We start from the raw sequence: 16,261 nt of genomic DNA on the forward strand, positions 1-16,261 counted from the left end.
GTGACGACTTTGGTAACACCTCTATTACAGCAAAGTTTTGCTCTAAGATACGCACCCAAGGTTCAGGTGTTTGAGCTTCTGAAGGCTGCTTATCTGTGTAGGCAGCTCCTCAATCTGGTTGTTGAAAAAGTTGAGCACTTCTATGTTTCTCAGGTCTGCGATGTTTGCTGGCACAGCTGTGGAAAGTTTTCACAATGAGAGACTGCAATTAGGGCAAGCTACCCAGACTACAGATGCTTTACCAGCACCTGGTGTTTGCACTGTTTGTACAATGGCTGCAGCACAGAAAGCATCTCATTATTCCAATAAAAGCAAAGTTTATATCCAAAAAGCCTCCTATTTGGAACCTGTTCTCATTGCTGAGAGCACTCATTTTGTACTCTTCAGAAATTACTACCAGAACTGTAAGGTAATTTGATGAAAAAAGACCACTGCAGAGAGAGAGAGAGAGAGAGACAAGGACAAGTGCTCTTACAGACTAAGAGAAGCAGGCTGCTCTCTCAATTCATGTAGCACACACAGGTCTCAAAAGAGCAGTGCCTGAGAGACTTGGATCATGACATTATTTGAGTGGAGAAAACTTTAACGATATGAGTAGTTACACCAAGACAGCAGCTGTACTAAAGGTCTTTAACAACAAACATAAATTAATCCCTCATTTTTAGCTATGGCCCATTCTTCTTACTCCTTAAACAATTCAGTATGCAAATTCTTGGTCATTTAAGATACAACAAAATTTACAAAAAAATTAAATTCGGTCCTAAAAGAACTGTTTGGCCAAGCCCATTTTCAGTTACCTCCCATGAGTGATAAACTAACTGATCAATACACATACATGGTTACAGTGGATTACCAACAGATCAATAGCTTGTTGCTATTCTCTAGAAACATGAACTATAAGGCAGACACACAGTATGAACGACTGTGCTAATGAGGTTAAAAAGCTATTCAGATTTGCATCTCTTCTCCCCTTAAACTGAGTGAGATTTAAACAGCCAGCTGAGGTATAAAGGAGGTTGGCAAGTCACCTGCACTGAAGCTTGCACCTGTGCTCAATATTCACCTTGGTTCAGTCTCAACTTTGAATCAGGAATCCACAAAGTGCTCATCTAAATAATTAGAAGGTTTTATGAGGCCATGATTTTTTTTTATTTGTTGGTATGAGGCAATCTCAGTCTTAAAATGGAGTCAATAATGTTTACAAAGTGGAACATTGCAGTATGTCACACTTACTAGATTATAAGTCTAATTACAATGTGAACAATAATGGGATCCCTAACAAAGACTCTGATTACACTACATAAATATTACTGTTGAGGGCCATATTCATTGCAGGAGGTTTTTAGCAGACTTTAATATAAAGTCCTTAAGGCAAATCTGAACATTTAAAAGACTTCCCTTAGAGGTATTTTCCAAGTGGTCCATACTTATCTGTCATTCAACGATAGTGAGAATTATGTGCATTCACAAACTAAAGGGTATTTCACTACTACTGTTATTTTAAATTATTCCCTAACAGAAGTTAACTGAGGATTTTAATTGGCATCATTCAGCTGTTTCCAGCCTCAATATTTCACCAGAAAAGTAATTACCAGTATTAAAATATTTTCCTTTCAGAAATTAGACTTCATAATTTGACTTTGATGAGATGCAGCAGACAGGCAAATCATGTTTCTGATCTTCTCAGATACCACATTTATGAAGACTAGGAATCAGAAATACTAGAAAATACAGGTTTTAGTTTAGTCAAAGCTTTAATAATAGAAAGACCAATACAGATATAACACTGTCTCCTGATATATCTGTTTAATCCCCATATACTGTATTTCATGTTGTGAATGACACTGAGGATACTTTATATCATTGTTTTCTTCAAGATATACTAAAAGCTGCGTTGGTAAGCAGGCTGAGATAAGAAAAAGGCTAAATATTTAGCAAAGGAATTAAATGAAATGCTTTTGTGTCTTACCCTGTTAAATCAAAATGAAAAGCCCCAATCCACAACTGTACTTTTTGGTTTGGATGGAATGCCTGGAGGTATTTTGTGAGAAGGAAGAACAAAAGAGTAGGTTAACACCAGGCTTGTAGTAAGGAAGAGAGGACTTTTTCCTGTAATACTTTATTTTCTGGTTCAACAATTCAAATTAATTTGTAATACAAATACATTTCTTGTATTCAATGAAAATCAGAAGACTGAATTTAACTCCTGTACTGACCTTGTAGCTAAACTGCACAGGGTGAGTAGCTTCAGATCTAAAGATCAGTGGTGGTCCAGCAAGGCTGACTATGCATATCACGCTCTCTGTTTTGAACTTTTCATGACCCAACAACCATTCCACTACTATGCTGCAAAACTCTTCCCATATACATGTGGCAGCCTGCTGACTGCCAAATCCTGAGACATTCATGTTCTGGCAAGGCTGAATTCCACTCGAGTCTCCTTCTCACGATGAGCTGTGAGAGTGAACTGTCAGCATCCTGGTTCTATTCACCCACATGTTTACAGTACGATCCGCAGTGTCTTAACAACTCTTCTAAGACCATCTGCTGCCCAGTGTCATTAACAACTCCCCCTCAGCAAATGCTAGTAAAATTGGCAGCCCAGTGCCTTTGCGTTCTCCTGTGAAGCTTCAGTCACATCATGAAGCCCCATTCATATTAAGTTTCACTTCAGAAGACCAGGAACAGCTTCCCCTTGTTCAATGCTGGAAATTGCATGCAGTGAAACACTATGACAGCTGTAGACTTCACCTTGATTTCAAAGGTTGGTTGACAGTGAGAGACAGGGTCTATAGGCTGCCCACAAGGAATAAGAGGACTTTGTTCATGTTTCTGGAAATAAGGATTGGCAACTTGTTATACTTCAAAGCATTTGTGGTCTTTCTGCCCTGAAGTTAGTGGCAATTCTTTAGGCACTAAAACATCAAGTTCTCATCAAGTTTACTTAAGGCAAGTTACTGCATTTTATTCCTATACAACAACCAGCAGCTCTTTAAAAGTTAACAAAATTATTTCCAATACAGGTAAGAAGGATTAAATGCTACTATTCAATGCCTATGTAACTCCACACTTAAGAGTATCCTGGATCTGAGCCTTAACTCTTTTTCAGCATTGAGAACCAGAAGCCAACACCAGACATGATCTTTACTAGAGGTCTGATGTTGCCCTCGGTCGGAGAGCAGGCACTGGGTTAGAAGGACCTTTCGTCCAGCACAGCTACTTATCCTGCAGAGCAACTTACTAAAAACATCCAGATCAGTGACAGCAGCCTGGAATCACATGTTTCAGATGCAACCCTTTCCCATAAAGCAGGAATTCAAGAGGCTCTCACACCACCACCTAGAACTGACATGCAAATCCAGCTCCTTTTCTATACCCAACCTCTGACAAAGGATGAAGAGCACAGGAAACTGAAAAGAAGAAAAAGTCCATTATTTTTCCTCTAGTTCCACTCAGTAACTCCTTTGCCATTCACACAGCTCTCAATACAATCCCTCCTGTGTTGGCAGGGCCCCTTCACACATCTGAAAATGCACAGGCTTCAAAGAGTGACTCTTTCTGAAAATGGTCACCAGGATTATTTCTCTTAAACATCTGTGAAGCCCTGGGAAACAACAGCAATCCTCACAATTTCAAAAGTAAACAAACTAACGTGTTTGCAAAATTAAGTCTCTACTTCCTTTTACCTAAAAGATGAAATCTAGTCTGCTTTTTTTGTTTGTTTAGTAAAGACACTAAATTAAACATTTCTGAAGACACTCTTGGTAAAAAAGAACTGTATCAAAATTTCCTTTACAGTTTGAAACTAAAATGAAAAAACATTTTAGATAAAGAACTTCACATGAAAAAAAAATAGAAGGGTCAATAAATGACCCAACTGAACAACTGAAATGATTTAGTAAAAATATATGTCTCCATGAGAAGAACACACCATACGTAAATTGCATTGAGCATTTCAGTTCATTTAAACCTTAACACTGAATATTCAAAATAAACATTGTCACACTGCTGCTTGGAAAATGCTACATGTAATACCTGATTATGCACAAAATGGTGCATGAATAGGCTTGCAATCTCCTCAATAAATATGACCCAAAGGCTACGGAAATCCTCCAACTGAAGTTAGTATTTTTTGAATCAGACATCAAGAGAAGTAAGAATTTTTTTAAGTAAGATTAATTCCTTTGGCAATCACATCCTTAGAAACTTTGAATAGCAGCAGAATCCCTAGCTTTTTCAGAATGTTTCTTTACTTAATGAAGTAATTTTGCAGTACTTAGGAACATGATGTTCAGTAGTACTCCAAACCTTTACAGGTTCTAAGGGAATATTTATCCAAAAGAGCTATTAAAATAGCAGTACTTGACAGAAAAGATATTTATACAACTATGCCAGTTTCTCATTATACTGTTCCACTGGAAAGCTGGTCAAGAGCCATACAGAGTAAAGAGAATTCAATACAGACCTTTCAGAGTCCATTGTGGATTTCTTGCCAAAAGCAAGAACCTATGTTTTAAGACTAAAGTAAAACCTGAGTGCTATACAATATAATAAACCCAATTCTGTGGACTTGCTAATCCAGTTAGCATCAACAGGAAGCTTTCATGAGTAAGGATCCCTTAGTGTAAAGGTCATGAAGACATGAAATGTTACTCACATTTCATGGGGGAGGAAGAATTTAGAATACTAAATATATAATGTATTCTGTGCATCCAATATAACTGCATTCACAGAGCTAGAGTCATGTTTAGATTAATTTGACAAGAGTTCTGTTATACAGAAAGAGAAGCAATCAACTTCACCAAAATGAAAGAGGAATTAGCAGAGGGAGAACACAACAGTTTTCATTTTAAATATTCATAGGCATGCTGATATCATACTTGGCAGTTAACTGCAGAGAATCCTGATCCCAACTGAAGCATACAGTACTTAATTTACACACTATGTAGTTCAAGTTTCCCCTTTTGCCTTCCCTTCACTCTTCTAAAGATGGATATTAATCTTCCTCACACTGAAAACATTAAAACCAAACTTGTCTCCTTAATCTCCAGCTCTTTTCAGAAACCAGCAGGGCTTTTTAATTTCAATTATCTACAGAAGCACTTCAGCTATTAAACTGTTCTTATGAACATGTTTAAATTATACTATAGCTCAATTTGTCAATAAACAGTATTCATTTAGAAGCTAGAGTCTAAGGAAAAGAGCAGTGAGCACAAGAAAGACTGAGAAGACACTAGGAATCAAGTGACATCTAGTGAAGAGAAAGGACAGATCTATTCTTTGCTGAGAAGGGAGCTTAAGATGTCAGAGTTTGGACAGAAATATTAGAAGCCAGTGGTTGAGGTTACGAAGGGGTTACTATGCTGAAAATACATCACCTAACTGCAAAGAACTGACACCACACCAAAACAGCTCACAAAAATCTGATGCTTTTTAGCATTTTAACAGCATTAGGGAATGGTGTGAATAAGGTTATAAATAAAAATGCAGATATAAACATGCGCTTCATTTCTGCAAATAATTTTGAAGAGAACAAAGTACTAGCCAAGCTTTTCCAATCTTCATATTCAATAACTGCTTTGTGAGAAGTGCACAGTTCAACCAAGACACTTGCTGTCTTATATTTAAGTCAGGAGAAAAAAAAAAAATGAGGCACACCATGCAAAAAGTTGAAGAACACAGGCTACATACCCTTATTACAGGTGAGATTATCAGTGCATGTTGATACTTCAATAGCAGATGGTTAAGAGAAATAACTTCTGCAGGACAAAAGAACTTTAGTTGATAGTATTGAGATTTAATATTAGGCTTCCACCAAATGTAAACAGTATCACTAAATGCCAGTGAGTCTCTTTCAGGTGTTTGAACTGTTTAAGCACAATCTTGTCAGAGTTTCACACTACTGCACAGTTGCTGGCTTTAGATAAATCAACCCATCTGAAGTTTGTTCAGTAAGTTCACCTTTCTCTTCCTCAATATTCTCTGCACTTCAGTCTATTTAACATGTTTTTTGCACCTCAAAGGTGTGGATCACTTCAGCCTCTTACTCAGAAGTGTTCATCTACCTGTGTGCCTAGCAGTGCTCATTTACAAAATTCTGCTTTCAGTGTGTCTAAAAAGTTTTTATGATTTCAGTTTGCCTTATTAGCCAGTATTTGGAGTTTAAACTTTTTACAGCATTGAAATGTTTTTAGAAACACATACAGGACTATTTCTCACTGCAGCTTGGATCAACTGAGTCTTTCACCTCTTCAGCATTGCAGACTGCTGTGCTGACACTGCTTAGAAGGGACACCAGCCTGTCCTCTAAACACACGGGAAGAGGCTGCAGTAAAAAAGCTCACTGCTCAAAAGCAGAGTCAGCACATGTTTCTTGTTCCAGTTCTCAGAACTGGGAATGAATTAAGCTCCCTCCTAGTCTGAGCTGCCCCCACCCAGCACTTAAAGCCACCTCCTCAAGTCTGTATGGCACAAGAGTCCTCCCTGTGCCTCTACGTTAGCTTACCCCAGGCTTCAGCTGACTTTACATTTAATTTCCAGCTACAGGAGATATTACTGATGGCAACCAGTTACCACATTGGCCATCATCACATCAAGATCAGGGAATCATTTCACCCCAAAGGTTACGCCCCAGGATATGAATGGAAAAAGTTAAGAGGCCAGATGGTGAGCGGTCTGAAGGGAAATGCTGTATTGTTATCTACTTCAAGACACCTGACCACTAAAAGGACAAAGAGAATACACAGAAAATAGTGTACAGAACCAAGTACACAGAACTAAATCCAGTTTTCCCTCAATCTACACCAAATCTACCTTCTTGTCTCAGTCCTTCCATATTAGAAGCTAAAAAATTCTACTTGGCTTGTTAGACAGTATATTCTGTAATACAAAATTAATGTCTTTAATGAGGTGAGTTCACTTTTGCAATGTTTACTTCCTTTGAAAATGCCAACTATAGTCTGTATGTGCAAATGCAAAATGCAAAATAGTCTGTATGTGGTAAGAGGATTTACAGTAAGTTCCTATTCCAACCTGTATAGAAACATGGAGAATGATCATCTATATGGGCTTCCAAAAGCTATTTTAAGCCACTAGGAAGTAAGTGAAGACACAAGAAATTTGTAGTAACATGTGAAAAAACACTGAGAATTTAAAAAAGGAGCTAATATGTTTGCAGGTGTCTTCTAATAAGAGAAGAACAAAAGTTTCTGAAGAATTATGTTCAAAAGAAGTAATTTGTGTCTAGTGTTCTTTTTAGTATAGTTGCTTTACTTATGGCGCAAAACTGACTTTGGTGCCATACAGCACAAACTTTGACAATTTAATTTGTGTATAAATTGGGTACTTTCTGCATGTATCCTTATACCATTACAGCTTTCACACGTTATTCTGTTTCATTTCCCCAAAGCTTCTTAGAAGCAAAGTTGATATTATATATATTTAAAACTAAAATGCTCTACCATCTGTATTTTCTCAGAACCAAAGGTTCGGGGTATTTTTTAGGAAGAAAAGAAAAAGCTAACAAGTTATTTAATCAATGTGTTTGATTTGTAGAACCCAGATGTCACAAATTTAGTAAGGTGTATGTATAGAGATCTCCTTTTTCCTCCTTTTCACATTCTCCTGTGTATGCATTCAGTAAGGAATTTCCCATTAAAGATCCCTGCATCAGAAATAGGAAGACAGACCAAATCAAAACATACCAAAAAAATTAAAGGCTTACAGTAAGCTTAAAGCATCTCTCCCACACATAGCTGATAGACACTGTCAGGCACAAGTCCTGTGCTTTGGACACAGCCCTGGTCTCACCTTGCAGACATTACCTGCCCCCTTGGTATATCGTGTCAGAACAACAGCATGGAATGACTTACCAGAAGGAAGCAGAGGCAGAAGCATAGTAGAGGAGAATACAAGAAGCAACAAAAATAACAAGTACACGGTCATGTGGTTCCTTCCAGAAGTCAGCAAATTTGTTATATAAATAATTTGATACTAGGCAAGATGCAAAGTGTCAGACAATACCAGTGGGAGACACCATCACATATTTCAGCAGACTGGAAAAGATAAAGCAGCTAGACTGGGAAGGAATTCAGGACAGGCAGATGCAGTGTTGCTGTCTCTGGACAACCTCCAATACATCCAGGTACAGACTACTGCCAGAAAGGTGACTCAGAAAGGAGACATCCTAATGTAAAAATTAAACCAAGAGATTTTAGCAGCACGCTAAAAAAGATCAAGGACACAGTCAAGAGGATTAACAGCAACAAAAGAACAAGCTTCTGTGCTGGTCACACACAGAGAGAAAAACAATTTAGGAGATGGCAGAGCAAAGAAGCAGTAAGTCGTGTGAGCAGAAAAAAAAAGTTTTGAACTGCTCTGCTGAAAGAAGGCAAAATGTACAGTGATGATAAAGGGTGACCACATGGCTGTCAAAAGATCAATGAGACACAGCCATTCTGACACAAGCACAAAGTGAACTCAAACAAAATTCAGGTCTGGAAATGGGAACCAGCAGCAAAAAACTGATGGATCACCCCACAAAAAGGAAGCGACCAAAGATGAGAAAGGATTACACGAGAATCAAGGGAGAAGCAGTGGAAAGATCACAGAACAATACAGGACAGCAGATCAGAAGAATGGTAGAGGAGGACAGAGAACACGACATCAGGTAACACAGAAGAGGTTTGAGAAAAAAACAGTTGTTCCAGATCTCTCATCATTTAATCATTTGATAGTACTGGATAAGGAACCAGAGCACGAGAACAAAAGGATATAGGAATCATCAGGAGTGAGCTACAAATAGCAGGAAACTTCTGAGATCATTTACAGACAGCACAAAAGTATGCGAAGCCAGTGAGCACAGGACCACCTGAGGTTAAGGAGACTGAGGAGAAGAGCAAAAACGAAGTTGCTGCGCACCATCACCTAGCAGGCGGGACAAATAGCTGCCAGCTACCAGGAACACAAGCGTCTTTCCGGGGAAAGAAATGCTAAATGCACTCAAACAGTGACCTCTACTGGACAAACCACAGCGACCAGGTCCCTCCCTGGCAGCAGGAACAGTCCCGCTGCCAGCAGACAGCGGCACAGAGACAGAATCTCGGAATTGACTTCTTCACATGATCGCAATGGTAATTACCCACCAGCGGCAGCTAACGCGAGGAACTGTCATGGTACTTACAAGTCAAAGACTTACTGCACATCTCAAAAGAAATGAAAATAAAACAGGTTGGCAGCATAATAGTTTCAACGTACTGACGACGCCTGCTGCCAATGCCGAAGTAACCTTTAATATTCCAGCCTGCTTTCCAGTCCCATCTTCCCCTCTGTGCCCTTCTGGGTGGGATAACAGACAAACTGAGCATCTGAAACCTCTTCAAACACTTCCTATTCACAATATAATACATGGATTTTAATTGTCAAAACTTCATCAGCATACCAAGTAAGGATTTTCCATCCTATACTAGGATGTGAAATTCTGTATATGTTCCAAGTGTCTGGAGAATACCTTGAGTTAGCTGACCTATCAAAATTCCAGAAGGTTCAGTGTCCCTTCATACTTTATGGCAAAATAGTACACAAAAGCTCTTCTTCTAGGAAAAAGCAGACAAGGCATAAGCCACATTTTGATGCTCTATTAGTATTCTTTTTGAAAAGGAGTTTTTTCTGTTACTAGTTCTACTCCAATTCTTGCTCACTTACAAATCTAATGGGGCACAAAGGGACCAAAAAGTGAAACCTAACCTAACTGCTGACTTTAGTCTGCAAAGGTATTTTTTCCAGTTAAAGGCAGCCATTTGTTGTACTAGTACAATCAAATTACAAATCAAGTAAATAAATAAATAAAACCCCAAAACCCCATGAACCCTCAAGACGTGTGATAGACAAACCCTACCATCAGCTAGGAAAAAAATCCTGATCCTGACTCAGATTATCTATTTTACACTGTCTCCCAGAGCTCCACCTTGTTGTGCTTGAAACTGTATGGAGCAAGACCCAGATTAAAAAAAGAGACAAGTCTGGTGATATGCCTTCCTTTCCCTGACCTGAGGTCCCCAGAATCTCAGTATTCTGCAATTCCCAGCCTGTTCCCCAGGACCAATATTAAAACATGAACTCTAGCTGAAGGGCTCTGAACAAAACAGCCTTAAGTCTGATTTCAACAACTTTTATGACAAATTCCTTAACAGTAAGACACAGCCATTCTGACACAAGCACAAAGTGAACTCAAACAAAATTCAGGTCTGGAAATGGGAACCGGCAGCAAAAAACTAATGGATCACCCCACAAAAAGGAAGGGACCAAAGATGAGAAAGGAAAGAAGCAATGAATGACTGGCACCACTACCCCAGCTTGAACCACAGAGCAGCGATGTCACAGGAATCATAGCAGCTGCCCCTGCAGAACAGGCAACTCTACACCAACACCTGAAGGTCACTTTCATCCTGCCCAGAGGCACCAGATGAGCAAGTGGGCAAGACTGCTGCAGACTCAGTTACATTTCACCTGAACTTGAGTGAAGCAGCCCTAGAAATACACAAAACAGAAGCATAAATACCCACAAAAATTACTACTGTTGCACAGATGATGCAGATACAATATTTGTGGCTGACCAAACTGATCAAATGTGTTTTCTACAATAGTATGTCTTGTGGCTCAAACTCCCTCTCTGCCCCTCTAGCACAGCTACCCTAATTCCCTACCACTATTCATGTCCCATAAATGATCCTATTGAGCAGGAGGTGAACATTATCTGTATGTCCCTCAGCTAGCATCAAGTGACATGAACAAAAACAACTTGGTCACATCTACCCGAGTTACTCCACCACACTGAAGGGCAGGTACCTATGATTCAGCCACTCATTTCCACTAATTTAAAAAGCATTGTTAGAACTTCTATTGCATTGACTTTGATGATAGCCAATGGGTTCAAAAGACACCTGGCTTTGGATCAGACAACCTATACAGGCTAAGACTGTCTTGAATTTTGCTTCTCATCTGTATACTGGATAGAAGGCTTTAAAATGACTAAATGATGGAACAAAAAACTCCCAGTAGAACATACAGAGAAAGTGGCCCTTATGTCTACATTATGCCAAGAAAAAGCACAAATATTCATTTTCTCCTTCTGATTTCTACTGGATTGTCAGAGACCCTACAGAGGAATCATCCCAGCTTTGCAACTTATGCAGAATCACAGCTATTTGGCTTCCCTGAGAGTTTTGCTTCCGATTTTGAAGCAAAAGAAGTTCTCACCAAGCAGCAAAGGACAGACTCAACTGTTTCAGAAGTCACCTAGAACAGAAAAAGCCAGTTCAAGACTCCTCCATTATCACAGCACCAGATAGCTGAAAAAATATTCAGCCTAATATCCTCCAGAAAAATCAATGTGGACTTGAGTACTTCTGATAATGAATGATTTAGACACGTAGATGAAGTACAAATGGCACACTAGAAATACTAATAAAATCCATGCCACAAAAGTATTCTGAGCAGTATGATGGATTTAATTGAGCAGTCCTTATACTTGCTGAGGAAACTTTACTTAGTTTTAATAGTTTTCTGGAAAAAAATACAAAGTATGTTTACATAAAAATATGCATATCTACTTTTTACATTTATTTATTCTTTCAGATGGACATATTTACCCTAAACACAAAAAAAAAAAAGCTAGCAGAACACTCATTTAAATGGCAGAAAACTAGTAGAAGATGCTAATATGACCTTAGTGTAGCATGTCAAAGTGTCACTGCCATCAGCTTCCCAGTCATTTTAAGAACAATCTGCTAAGACAATTAATTACATAGCTTAAGAGATTAGGTCAACAGTGTCAAGTATGAGAACATGAACTTGAAATTTAGCCTTTTAAAAATGTGTGCTGTCTATTTAAGTGTCTACATCCATTTGTGAAAGAAGAGTAAGTTTCAGACTCAATGAGTTACTTCTCAGGACAAGCAGTGGCCTTACCTTCCCACGAAAGAAACCTAAACAGAGCAATTAGAAAGGCTGACAGAATCCCTTGGCTGAGAGAAGGCATGTACTTGCAGCCTGCTGATCTGACAGCTACTTTAGGAGAAAGCAGTTAATTGAAGGGTGAGATTTAATTTAACACAAACTTATAGTCTTGGCAATCTTTAAACTGGTATTCTGAAAACTAAAATTGCTTTAAGCCAATGGTACACTCTGTATTTTTCTTGAATAGTTAAAGTCAACCTGGACACATCCTTCTTGGACACTTATTACTGTATCTTTCCTCCCCCAGTCAGGTCTGTAGCTAAGACTCAGCTAGAACATAGGTTGGTTAGTCAGCTTTTCAGTGTGGAGCTCAAGCTGAAGCACATGAGCCTCCCCAGAGTCAGATCTGAGACAGCCAAGTTTACTGTGATTCAAGTCTCCATGCAAGAGCTTCAGCCTATCTCCTCTTCCTCAGAGCAAGGCAGGCACCTGCTCCCTGCTCAACCAGTTGTGTGCTCAGCTGAGATCATCCTTTAGCTATGCTAAAATTTGTAAGGCACCAGGTGGGAGAGCTGATTCACTGGCAATCTGAAAGTATCAGATTTCAAAGAATTTCTAGGAATTTTACAAACCTCTGACAAAGAATAGTGAATTTTACAAAGAACAACATTTCCAACTAATTTCATCTTTGTGCCAGGTAAGCAGCCATTCAGACAGAGATACCAGAGTAAATAATCAGCACCAGAGAGAAGCTTTGCCTGTCAGCTCTAAGGTACCCAACCCTGGGTAAGCTGTCTGACCACAAGAACTGTGCAGAATGAACTGCTATCTCAAGGTGCCTGCAACCCTCCAAAGGCTGCAGAGAAAGCTGCAGTGCCTGAGTCCAATTAACTGCCTAGCTCAAGTTCAGGGACAGCCATCTCTTTGCAGTGAGGGAACACACAAAAGTCACTACCTGGGTGGCCCCACAGCCCAGCTCCACCAGTGGCTGATAGAAGACGCCAGATGGCAATATGCCCAAAGAAAATTCTTCACAATCTTTCTCAATAGAGTATTCTCCCAGCTTCGAGCTATTTGTAACTTCATGTCCTTCTAAAACATGGACAGAGCTGCATGTTTAACAGTGATGCACTTTGGATTTTTCCTCCCTTAACTGGCCCATTAGTTTACTGATCAGTCATCATTTATATACCAGATGGCTGGAAACTGTCGGTCATATTTTTAACTAAATTGAGATTTCTTTAAAAACTACAATGGGATAAAAACAAAAAGCAAGATGGCAGTCTAGAGGGCACTACACTAAGAAAAGAAGGGTCCTGAACAACTAATTCACAGTTCTCACAGCTAGTCACTAAGCACCCATAATTTTATAGTTCTCACAGCTAGTCACTAAGCGCCCATAATTTTATCTATTTACTACTACAAACTCTTTAAGTTACATATTAATACTCAATAAACTGCATTCAGAGAAGTGCTTATGCGCTAAAACCTAGGGATATTTATATTTTCCTCATGCTTAATCCTCTGCAAATGCTCAGACTGTAGTGACACTTTTGCATTAATTCACATATTTTAAATAACACATACTACCTTACAGCTCATGCAGCAAGTAGTGTAGAGTTCAACAGGCTGAATTTTTATTACTTTGTTTGTGTTCTTAAGACTCACCTCAATTTGTAAATATTTCCTTGGATACACCCTAATTTACCTCTTGTCAACACACATCCACTTTTTTGGTTCCATTCCCCTCCACATTTAATCTCTCCAGCTGAGTTTCAGAAAGAGGACTGGTTTAGAGAGAAACCTACTGGTACATGCAGAGAGCAGACAAGAAGAAGAACATTGACAAGACAAACACTTCCTTTTAGAAGATGCACAGAAACAGGGGCGAGACAAAATTCACTGCTTGAATTTCAACAGCCAAGAAGCAGGAATGTTTGCACAAGACATTGGTAGATAAACCAGAAAAACTAACAAACAAAAAAACCCAAACCCACAAAAACTTTTGCCTTGTAAAAGTCAGTTTGGTATCTCCCTCCACCAAGTTAAGTCTCATATTTATGTTGTTCTCAACATGCTATTCACCAACACCTCACTTAGGAGCCCCTTTACTGTGGGAAGCAGGATCCACAACCTGAAGGTGGTGTGAGCAGTATGACCAGATAACCTTTTTTTGGACAGAAATGGGCTACTTTTTTTTTTCCATGCCTGATGCTTACATTCAGTTGGCCTTGCTCATATATGTTTGGCTATAGATGCAATGCAGTGGAGCTGTAATTTGCTTTAGTCAAATTCATTATCCATTCACTAAAATGCAAACTGTGTTGTTTCTGATACAGCAAAAAATTTCAAAAGTCCTCACCTTAATATAAGGACTTTTGAGCCATGGTTGGAAATGGATTTCTGGCTGAACTGGTGACAAGACTGAGAACTACAGATCTTCCAGTACATTGCAGGTCTGTACTGAGGCTGGAAAGGCATGTTGAAAATCGCTGCTAAGTCACACCCTCCATCTCTTTGCTTTCAATGAAGTAGCAACCAAGAAGCACCACTCTAATAGTGTCATTGCACTCTGTATCAAACTAGCAGCGTCATCTCTTCAATGTTACTCAACTGCCTGCAACCAAGTCCAAAACCAGGAACACACTTACTTGTAAGCTTGTTGTGACTCAGAACCAGCTGTGTGATGTGAGACAGCGTAACTGTAAATGAAGAGAGAAACAAGTTAGTTTATACTGAGAGCTTATATCTATTTCAGCTGAAAAATAAAACAGTAAAGTAATTCTTTCCACTCCAGTAACTTGATTCACATGCAGTGTCACAAATAAACAAGAGAGCGCAAGAGTAAAGGGCGAGTCCACCTACTCCTCTGCCCTTTTATTTCACATTTCTGTTACTGCATCAGACACAACATGGAGAGTTTTACTCACTGATACAGCAACCTGTTTCAGCTAATCCTTGAAAAAGCTCATGACTTAACAAAGGCAAATACAACCTGTTAGAATGAAAGCAGTCACTCAAAGGCACCATCAGATCAGACAGTTCAATGTTTAAAAAAAACCCCAAAAACTAAAGCATCACCACAGTTCCCTGTGCAATTGCAGGTTGTGAAGGAAGGAAAGGCAGGGAAGAGGAAAGAAGATACAGCACACCCACCCTGAATTTCTCCCAGAATTTGAGCACTCAAAGTACTGCTTGCACCAAACTACTGTGCAGAACAAGAGAACAAGGAAAAAAGCTCATAGAAAGTCTGTAAGAGTTTTGTAGGAAAATCATCACTAAAGGGCAGACAAGAGCAGCAGCCTCCACAAAGAGCTCTATCTTTAAAACAAAGGACACATAGGTATCTGAACCATAGGCAACCGTAAAACACTACTGAGTGCTTACCCATACAGATAAATATAAGATTGCAATTTGCACAGCAAAATGAGAGAAGATTCTGGAGATAGACACAAGCTTGTGAACAAATGCCTAAGTAAGCTTTACACATTTGTTTCTCTTGATATAGCTATTTTAATAACTGTGACAATCAGTAAAAGCCAACATTTCATGGGCCTTTTGATATTCAAGCCTGACTAATAAGAACACTACCACCAGAAGGGCAGCCCTACCACTGAGATGAAAAGTCCTCTAGTCTGAGGTCTTCAGTTCCAAGGCAACTGAACCTAGACCATAGCCAGATAAAATCTGACATCATCAATCCCAGGGAAAAAACCCTTTTTTTTTCTGCATTTTACTTCAGAAACAAGTCATTCTGGAGCTCTGAGGCTTTACCTAGACTCAAGAGCACCAACAAAAAAAATCTGCTTTTTTTAATAAAAAGGAAAAAAAAATCATTATTGTTTTTGATACTGTACAATGTTGCTTCCATTTTACTTTGCTTTTAAAGCAGAGAAGTTAAACAATGTCATCATGTCTGTACAAAGGAAGCATGGATCCTTACTCAAGAGCAATGAAGCTTTGGGGCTGCAGATTTTGGTCTTCTGAACATTGAACTCCTGATGAATTTAAATGCCGTAATAAGTTCTGTGCATATTTGAAGGTAAGCCTTTTGACTACACCATCAAGCCACATGCACTACTGGCCTTTAGCAACACGAGGTTAGAAGCATTATTCTCACTATTCCCTCTCCTTTTTTGTCTCATTACTGTGTTCTTCAACCGATATTATTTTCAGAAGGGTTTCTTCTCTCACATCTATACAGAAAGGAACAAAGTCCACGTTAAAAATTTCAAGGCCAACATCCCTAAGCTAAAGACATTTGAATCTGTATTTTACTGTACAAATTTGACTGAAGCCTAGACCT

At 39.0% G+C, this 16,261-nt stretch overlaps 1 protein-coding gene across 1 annotated transcript in view; it reads right to left on the reverse strand.

Annotated features, from left to right (window-relative positions):
* The window catches only part of RSU1 (Ras suppressor protein 1), a 102,673-nt gene that overhangs the window by 80,799 nt on the left and 5,613 nt on the right, over nucleotides 1-16,261 (reverse strand). The window contains exons 3-4 of the mRNA XM_068212136.1: nucleotides 14,607-14,657; nucleotides 56-176 (exon numbers count right to left, since the gene is read on the reverse strand). Of these exons, the coding sequence (XP_068068237.1) occupies nucleotides 56-176; nucleotides 14,607-14,657 (172 nt within the window). The remainder of the gene's footprint in view (nucleotides 1-55; nucleotides 177-14,606; nucleotides 14,658-16,261) is intronic.

Source organism: Anomalospiza imberbis, chromosome 1, assembly GCF_031753505.1.
Source record: "Anomalospiza imberbis isolate Cuckoo-Finch-1a 21T00152 chromosome 1, ASM3175350v1, whole genome shotgun sequence".
Classification (NCBI taxonomy): Eukaryota; Metazoa; Chordata; class Aves; order Passeriformes; family Viduidae; genus Anomalospiza; species Anomalospiza imberbis.